Source organism: Charadrius vociferus, unplaced genomic scaffold (assembly GCF_000708025.1).
Source record: "Charadrius vociferus isolate BGI_N301 unplaced genomic scaffold, ASM70802v2 scaffold261, whole genome shotgun sequence".
In the NCBI taxonomy this organism is placed as follows: Eukaryota; Metazoa; Chordata; class Aves; order Charadriiformes; family Charadriidae; genus Charadrius; species Charadrius vociferus.
Genome location: NW_009646856.1, coordinates 2,121,720 through 2,131,292, shown reverse-complemented (window position 1 = coordinate 2,131,292; position 9,573 = coordinate 2,121,720). Strand labels below are relative to the sequence as shown.

At 40.7% G+C, this 9,573-nt stretch overlaps 1 protein-coding gene across 2 annotated transcripts in view; it reads right to left on the bottom strand.

Annotated features, from left to right (window-relative positions):
- Window positions 1–7,170, bottom strand: part of RAB3GAP2 (RAB3 GTPase activating protein subunit 2 (non-catalytic)) — a 46,968-nt gene extending 39,798 nt beyond the window's left edge. Inside the window, exon 1 of one of the 2 annotated variants that reach the window (XM_009894306.1) lies at window positions 7,026–7,170. In XM_009894306.1, the coding sequence (XP_009892608.1) occupies window positions 7,026–7,134 (109 nt within the window). In that variant the 5' untranslated portion in view covers window positions 7,135–7,170. The remainder of the gene's footprint in view (window positions 1–7,025) is intronic. The other variant, XM_009894305.1, reaches the window with a different exon arrangement.
- Window positions 7,171–9,573: the final 2,403 nt, after the last annotated feature.

The following is a 9,573-nucleotide window of genomic DNA, read 5'->3' as shown; positions in this document are numbered from 1 at the left end:
TACAGCCCAGGCATGGCTCCCTTGGGATGGAATACCCACCCCTGCCAGCTCCTGGGGGAAATTAACCCCATCCCTGCCGCAACCAGGACAAGGGGGAACTGAGCAAGCAGCTGTGTGGTGTGAGCTGTCTGCCAGGGTTAAACCACGACACTTAATTGCATGCGTGTAGTTTGGGTTTATGATCTTCCAGCTTGTTTCCCATCCATGCTTTAAGAATTTATAAAATTAATAACCAATCATTTCTTGCACTATTACTTAAGTGCAAGAGTTTCATATTTTTTTCTATGTATATTTACTGCAATTCTGAAACCATCAGATTGCATAATTAAGGAAGAAATAGAGCAGTTTATTTTCTCTTCAGGCCAAGGAATTTTGAAAATAGTTTAGAATCTTCTTGCTATTCAGTAATCATAGGCCACTTATTCCCAAAGCTCCTTTGACATGGAGACTGACTAATACATCAGGTTGTTTTGCCAGCATTACTAGGAAGCCCCTTTTGAGACTAGTATTACATTTGTCTTCTCTTATCACTTCAGATGTCCATAAAAGGGGAGGGGGGGGTGGGGGGTGGGAGAGATGACACTCAAACTAAGTAAGCTTGTGAACCTGAAAAAGAACAACTTGAGCAGTTTCTCTTCCTTTAGATGGTCACAATGGCTTTCAAAAGAATAAAAGATGGCTAAGTTAAAAATAATCCAGGTACTACATAGATTCTTTAAAGTAATGCTGCAAATTTCCATGGCTTACAGTTGTAACTTAACTCCAAAACCAAAGTTTGAGGTACGATGGGGGGCGAGGGAAGTTTTGTGATGCTGTATAGCACAGGAAACAAATGAAACAGATGATGTATGAAACATAGTATTTCAGCTTTCTTTCAGGTGCAAATGACATCTTAAGTTAGAGCAAGAAAGAAGGAAGTCTATCCACTGAAGGAGCTGCTAAAGCAGCAAACACACTCAGGTGCAAAGATAATTTGGAGAAAGTACTCTGGTATCATTCTGTCACATGGGTTGAGAACATGTCATTTAGTCTTCCTCATATCTCAGAACGTATTAACAATCACAGATGTAACAACTCGGGTAGAATGTGTATTTTTGTGATATTTTATGTGAAAACTGAAAGAAAGGGACCTTAAATGTATATAATGCAATCTGGAGAGGGAGGATCTGATTAAAGAGCTTGTCAGAAGACTCTTCAATAGGAATACACCAAATTCAATAAGAGGGATACAGGAACAGTTAAGAACAACCCTACTGCTAAACGCAATCTAGAATTCAATTTTGTAATGTATTTTTTTCTTTGTAACCTTGTTTGCAACCCCGAAATAAAAAGCCTGGCCTTCTGTATTTCTGAATTAAATTAGTTGATCCAGATAAAGCAAACTGTGCAAGCATAACTCCAAAGATGTTTAGAGAAACTGGGCTGAAGAGCACTTTTCAGGATGCTGTCAGTGTAACAGGGCTGGATTTTGGAGAAGAGGTTCTCTGCCAGGCTTAAGCCATCATTCTTACAGTAAAGAGAAGCAGTAAAGTGACACCTCATGGCTCTGAGCAACTCCTCAAAATCAGGGAGTTGTTTTTCTTCCCCCCAGATAAGCAGCAGCATCTCAAAGCTGTGTGCTGTGCCATGCACCACTCTGAAGTGACCAGCTCACTATCATAGATGCAGGTATCATTGCTTGGGAACTCCCAAGGACAAGTTGGGTTTTAGTGTTTTTCTTGTTAATTTCATTTAGGTAATGGGAGATAAACATACTTGGGAACTAAAAATATCTGCACACCAGGAAAGTACCAGTTTTTTAATTTCATCTTAACACCCCCAAAGTTTAGCTAGCAGCAGTCCTACCTGGCTATATCACTGAATTGCCATCATCAAGCCTATCGTGTTTTAGAACACATAGCTCAAGCTCAGAGTCTACTGGAAAAACAGAGACACACATCACTTTAAATAAATTGTAGTTAAATTTGTCAATTCATAAAGATTATAGAAATCATTGTGTGTCTTTATTGTTAAATTTGGGGGTTTTTTTCAGTTAAATATCCATTATTTTCTTGAGCTAAAATTCTTTTATGCCTGTGAAGCTTTATCACGTTTGGCAAATAAAATGGATTTTTTTTCATTCATGTATATGCTTTATTATAGACAGTTGTATAATGGAGTTAACTGTTACAGCTGTTTTCTGATCTAGCCAACACGCATCCCAAAACATCTTCATCACAGCAAGCTGTCAAATTAAATGTAATGCAAATAACTTTCTACTCCCAGTATTTGCACATTTGAAATGGCAGTTTTCAAAGCCACTTAGATACCACTAGGCTAAGGCTCCACAGAGGATTTGTGCCTCATTATTAGCATTAATTTTTCCCAAGAATCTTAAATTCTCATGCTTTATCAGTCCTGTTTATTAAAATATGAAAAAGCATTCACACCCTTCTTTTTTCTAGACAATAAAAGTATTGGAACTCCATACAAAGCATCTTTAACCAGCTAACTCCATAATACCATTTGGTTTTTTTAAGCCACTTGAGGCAAGACCCACCCCAACATCTTTTATGCTAATATGTACAATAAAAAAGTAGCTATATTTTGCTTCATGACAGATCAATGGTCATCTCAAACAGTGTATGAACATTCCTTAAGTTATTTCAGCACTGCATAACACAAGTAAGAACAACATGAACCCTTCCTTCCAGTGTTTCCTGACCTAGCAGGAAACAGATACCTGCAGAACTGACTTTACACAAGGTTCAAAGGAGGAGGACACCTTTTCTTTTCCTCCCCATTTTACCAGACAAGTACATCCTTTGTACAAACTAGACAAACTGTTGGGCTACGGAAGAAGATTATGTGAAGTTGTAGTTGATAGGACGCTTCCCATCATCTTTTTCTACTCTTGAATGTGTTTAAATGGTGACACGTACAAAGGAAGGGAAAAAAAAAAAGTTCCCTTAGAATAAAAAAGATTTGGGGTTTTTTAAGTCAGTTACATACATCTGTATTTTTAATATATGTAGCACTTTGATAAGCCTTTTCAAATTAAATTAGAAACTGACAACCTAGATTAACTTATTATAAATAAATGAAATATGCTATGTCAAATATGGCTAAGTGAGAAAGTACAGCTTTTTTATTCGTACTAAAGAAATCTAACTTCGAACTTTTATTAAAGTTACAGTGTCACATATGATTTAGAAATGTATACTGCTTGCATTTTCAGAAGCAAGCAAATTCTTTTGATTTAAAATGCATCTACAAAAATGCTATTACATTAATCATCCTAGACTTCAGTGTAGCAAATACACTCTCAGAAAATATTTTGATTAGTTTAGTTAGAACAAAAAAATGGCCACAGCTAAAACAGCAGAAAAAACTTCTTTGACTTTTAACTAAGAAACCAAAAAAAGAAAAGACCTACAGCCTCTAACAAAAACCCTAAATGATGCACATTGGAGATTCTGGAGGCACCGTTTCAAAAACATTTGTTACCCAAAATCTGATACGAGCTTTTGAAAATTCTACTAAGCAGCTAAAACATTAAGTTATGACTTAAAAAAAAAACCAAACCAACACAAAAAACAATGTGTTAATTGAAATACTCTCTCTTAAATAAAAATATTTAACATTTATTTTTCTCAGGTAGCCAGCATTCTGCATTTAACTATAAAGTTTAAATACTAGTGAAAGATTTTCCATACAAATGCAGTGTAATTTAAAGCAAAAAAAACACACAAGAAAAAAAACAGTAAATAAAAGCTGCTGGTTCAAAACATACTTAGAACTTTGACCTGTGTTCATTAATATTTATGTAATTGCTTATATGGGAATAAACATAGCTTAAGTTTAGAACAAAAGCTGTATTTGATAGCAAAGGGACATATTTTGTTTGTTGAACTTACCAGTAAAAGCAAACTACCCTGTAGGGTTTTTTTCCTTGAAGAGTAAAAATATAAAAGCAGATTAAGATTCAAGTTTTTATATGTACAACTTTATTCAACTACTGGTTTAAGACAGTACATTCTGCTGATGGAACAGGTTTTACCAAAGCATTCCCTGATAAAAAACATTTATTTATATCTTGCTTAGTTAAAAATATTTGCCTTGGCTCTTTGTGCCATAAAAGTGAAATATGCACTTAAAAAAAAAAAAGAGAGACCCAAACCAAATAAAAAACCCCTACCAAACAACAACAACAAAAAAAACACAACAAAAATTTGGACTTTTTTTTTTTTTCTTTCCTTGATGCACAACAGTAGAAGCAGGAATTTGTTTTATGTTCTCACACTTCTTCACTTATACTTTATTTACAGCAAAGAGTTCTTCCATGTGAATAATGTAAAAGTCAAGGTACACAACAATCAAAGAAAAGGGAGTCATTTTGGACTGCCATGCAACAAGTCAGTCGCTTACTAAGAAAAATTAATGGATTAGTATGTAGGTGAAAAAAATAAAGCAAGAGAAAACGAAAAACGGAATTAAATGTTTCCAACCAGAGCAGTAACTGAGGGTGCAAGACTAAGAGACCGGCAGTAACTGCAGGATCTACACCATCTCATCTCAACCCGAGTTTCCAAACAACCAGGCACCTCAGCTATTCAGTTGGTTAGGCTACAAAGTAGCAGCAAAGCAGACTTGTAGGAACAAGCCAAAAGGGGGGAAAAAAGAACCTCCTGTTCCACACAGCCAAACCCTGTTTTTTTAACTTAGGATACCTCCACAATTTACTTATTTCTAAATTAGGATACCTAAGTTTTGCTTAACAGTGTTTCTCCCTGTCAAAGACAAATGCACTAAGGATTTCTGCTTCAAAATTACTAGTTTATAATCTTATGTAAAAGCCACTTTGGGAACTCTCACTTGCTTACATTTATGTTCATTTATCCTGAACCATGAAAACAGCTGTGGTATCAAAAAATCATAGGCACAAATCCAAAAGATTTAAAAAAACCTAAATGAGCAATATTTTGAAAACTACTCGATTCTGACACTGCCTCAATGACTGAATGAGCAAATACAAAAATAGCCCAGAACACAGCCAACTCGTTAAAATGGAAGAACAGCACATTTTAGAACATGCATCTTCTTTGCTTCTATCACTTTTGTGCTTTTACAACATACTAAATGTTTTCTCTCTTTTCAGCTGCCAGTTGATAAATCCACTCCAACAAAAGTATCCAAAAGTTATTTTACACAAACTTCTCTCACATGTACCAGCAAATGAGAGAAATATTTTAATTTCTTTCAGCACATACTTTTAGAAACACAAACACATTACAATCTTTTGCTTTTATCTTCGGTATTCAAGAGGCACTAAAAGGACCCTACTGGTTCCAGAATCCCTCCTTTAGATACAGATGATACCAAAAGAAAAACCATATGGAATCTGTATGAATTTTTCAGGGCATTATAAGAGTCAAAACAAGCACAAGCAGCAGCACATAACTTTTCTACCAAAAGTTTTGGCCAATGAAGACTAGCTGTATAAAATTCTTCCAGAATTACTTTCTTCCAAGTGCTTTTCAACAACAAAGTAAATTAAATTCAATCTTGAACACAAAAAGAAAGCAATAGTAACATAAAACAACGTGCATACAAAAGTTTTAGTGGTAAAATTTACTAGGTGAACATATAGTGTACTTTTAAAACTTTTTCACAATTGTTGTGTCATCTTTTTACCACGACCTGTACTGACAGGACAAAGGCGAACAGTTTTAAACAGAAAGAGGGTAGATTTAGATTGAATATAAATAAGAAACTTTTGACAATTAAGACGGTGAGAAACTGGAACAAGTTGCCCAGAGAAGATACAGATGTCCCGTCATTCCAAGTGTTCAAGGTCATGGTCATGTTGGATGGGGCTTTGAGCAACCTGATCTAGTGAAAGACATCCCTGCCCATGGCCAGGGGGGTTGGACAAGATGGACTTTAAAGGACCCTTCCAACACAAACCATCCTACCATCTCCTGCTCTTTTAATTCCCCCACAGACCTTTTAAGCTTTTTAAATAAGCACTTTGCTGCTTTCTCTCATAGCTCTGTTTACAGTTGACAGGACTTTACAAGCATCCTCGTTAACCTCTTCAAACACTTGCCTTCCATGCTGTTGACAGAAAGCCAAAACATCAGACAGATATAGTTAACACAGTACAGCACTAACAACATACAGGCCAGTGGTTTGTTTCCCTGTATGGTCAATCTTGGGCATGTATCTGTTTGGTGGTCCTTCTTCTCTGTTGAGAACATAGCTTCTGCGCCAGACAGCCTAACTTTCACTGTGCACTGCCTCACACAACAGAAATCTAGTCCACAACTTCAGACTGTAGCTGCTATAAGATGTATTGTCTTTTAATTTAAGCTACCAAACCAAATCTTTAGTATACTCTAAGCGTATTTTGCATTATTAGACAAGCCTGCATGCACAACGTCTGTTAACTTTACTAGAGCAGCTTCAGAAAAACCCTCTCTCAGCAAGAAAGCTACAAATTTTCACCTCGAAGTTTGTGGCACACAGGATCTGCCGCCAAAGAGCTTCGCCTACACACTACAGGGTAAGGACCGACATCTGAGACCAGCTGAACACCTGAAACTTTCGGCCAACAGAAAAATCTGAACTTGTAGATGAAGATGCGGCACCTGTAGCGGGGCACCCACCCTTTACAGCCCTTAATCACAGCAACGATGCTGAGCACCCAGCTACCCGCGGTTACCCCCTGCACGCCCCTGGCACACCCTGGAGCCGACGAGGGCGCTTAGGAGTGCGGGGACGAGCAAGCCCTGAGCCCATCCCGCACCCCCGGCCTCGCCATCAGGCAGCCCCGGCTGCGGCCACCGGGCAGGAGCGCACAGCCCCGCCGGGACGGGACCCCGTCGCCGAGCGGCTGTCGGCGGGACGGCAGAGACTCTCACCCCCCGGAGCCCCGAGGGGGACGCGGGGAAAAGCCCCCCCACCACTGCCACCCCCATAGGCACCCCGCCGGGCCGGGCCGGGCCAGTCCCCTAGCTTCCCCCGGCACGGCGGAGCGGACTCACCGCTCTCCTTGCCGGCCGCGGCGCTGCCCTGGCGGCGGTGCGGGCAGAGGAAGTCGCGAGCCGCCTCCAGGTCCTGGAAGTGGCCGAAAGGAACCAGAGCGCAGGACATGGTGCCGCTGCCGCCACCGCCACCCAACCCGGAAACGGCCGCCGACTTCCCTCACGCCCGGCGCCGCGCGGCCCCGCGCAGCGCGCATGCGCGGCGCCGAGAGGCCCCTTCGCCCCCCCCCCCCCCCCACGTGACCCCGGCAGCTGTTGGCAGCGGCCCCGGGGCGGGGGCTAATGGCGGCGGGCCGTAGTACAGCCCACAGAGGCAGCCGCGGGGCTCCGGCCTCCCCGGGGTTGGGATCACGCTCCTCCTCTTCCTCCTCCTTTGCCGAGCGGCGGCGTGGCTGCTGGCCGTCGCAAAGCAGTGTCCCAGCGGAGGGGCGGCGGAATCGGCAGTAGCGGGCGCTGCCTCCCCGCCGCGGTTCCTGAGGAGAATCGCGGCCTACCTGGCCGTCCCTGGCCCTTGAGCCTGAAGCTGGATGGGGCCGCGGCGGGGGGCCTTGTCCCAGCGCAGGGCGGCTGGGGTACATGGTGCCGTATGCCTGCGGCCCTCGGAGCGGGCTCTGGTCACGGCCCGGGCACCGGCGGGCAGCTGTGAGCGCCCGGTCTTGGCAAACCCAGGAGGAAGAACAGCCGCCAAACCCTGTGTTGGCTTTTCAGGGCCAAATCATTATGCAGTCCGTGGCAGTAATTGACATGTGAGAGTTGCATTGTTGACAATGACTGCCTACTTGGCAGGAAAGGCAAGGCGGTTTCCCAGCCAGTCTGGATCTAAAGGAGGTGCTCTGAGATGCTCGTACAATTTCATCATCCAGGCCTGATGGTGAAATCGGCACAGCCCTAAACGCCTATGTTACTTTGATGATCAGGGAACACCTTGAATGGGTAGTGAGGGCAGGGTTTCTTTCAATCTTGATTGCTCTTGCAAGCAGAAAGCTTTTGTTTGGGTTTAATGTCAGCCAATTTCTATTTCTTCTGTGGACACTGAAGCATCTTAGTGGAGGCAGTGATTATGACGAGTGAGATTTGCTGTGGAGTGACATAAGTATTGTGTTGACAGCTGATCCACAGGCTCAAATATCTCCCCCCTAGGGCAAAGAGAAAAAAAGCATGTATGAGAAGAACACCAGGGGATGTTTTCTGGGCCTGGAAGAAATAGAAATTGCCCTGTCCACAGGCCTTTACAATTTTTTTAATGGATCCAGGCTTTTTTATATATATTTTTATATATATATATATTAAAAAAAAAATCCTGTTGCTTGTTTTCACATGGATGTGTTTTACTTGGTAGATAACAATACATAAGAATACATGTGTGTCTTTAGTAGTTAAAAGTAGAAATGATTGAATAAGTAGTCCAAAGTCATTCCGAAACTTTGGTTTGCGGTCTAGGTTTTTTGGGTGGTATTTAAAGACCTTTTAAGACTGAACGCATTTTTATTGAGAGAAGTTTGATTCCAAACTGGAATCCATTCGGACTTTTCAGAAGGCACAGACTGTAACAGGCTATAAAATCTGGAAAATCTCTGTCAGATTTTCAAAGAAACTGGCTTTAACTTATCCTGGCAGCTTTTTAATGTCTTCAGCTGTCTATTTTGTTGCAGTAATCAGGACCCAATAGCATTTTTACTCTTAGCAACAGCAGGGACATTTTGGTTTTACATTTAAAATCTGTGGCTCCTCAGGCAATACACAGGTTAGACTTGAATTTAAGCAGATGAATAATCCCGTGGCCATTCAATACAGAGTTGTCAATCTCTGGTTTTCTGAACAGGCATAAAAGTACATGCCGTGTAGTGCGAAGGAGGTGCTTCAAAAATAAGGTCACGGTGTGGGAAAGGTTGAAAGCAACTGGTATGGAGGAATGGCTAATGACTTTGAAGATGCTCTAATTAAACATATAAAGCCTGTGGGGAAGAAATATTTAATCACATTTTACATGTGTAACATGCAAAGTCACTAGTAATGTCAAGTGAATAAATAAAGCGTATGCAAGAAAGTAAGCTAACAATCTGGTTTGTCATTCTTTAGTGATGCTTTCATCACGTTACAGAAATTTCCTTATTTAGAGACGAGTGAACTGTGTAAAATGCTGTCATATCCCTGCCTGGTTTGCTGTACACAAATAAGTCAAGTTACAAACCTGCCAAGATACTAATTAATGCATAAAATAAGGCAATGAATAATTCAGCAAATGAATTAATATTTCAAGACAGGGTTGAGCCCTGATGAACTCATGTTATCATTTTGCCTACTGAATTACCTTTGTGTGTTTATTATACCTTCTTCAATACTTACTAATATTTAAATATTAATTATAATTATATGGGAGGCTATTAAAAATGCTTTGAAAAACCTCTGTCATAAATATTAATCAAAGTTCTTGAAGCCGTTCAGATAAATTCTTAATATCCAAAATTAACAACACCTTTACAGTAACAACAATACTTTGCATTTACACAGTTCCTGTCATTTGGAGACCTTAATGCACAAAAATGCA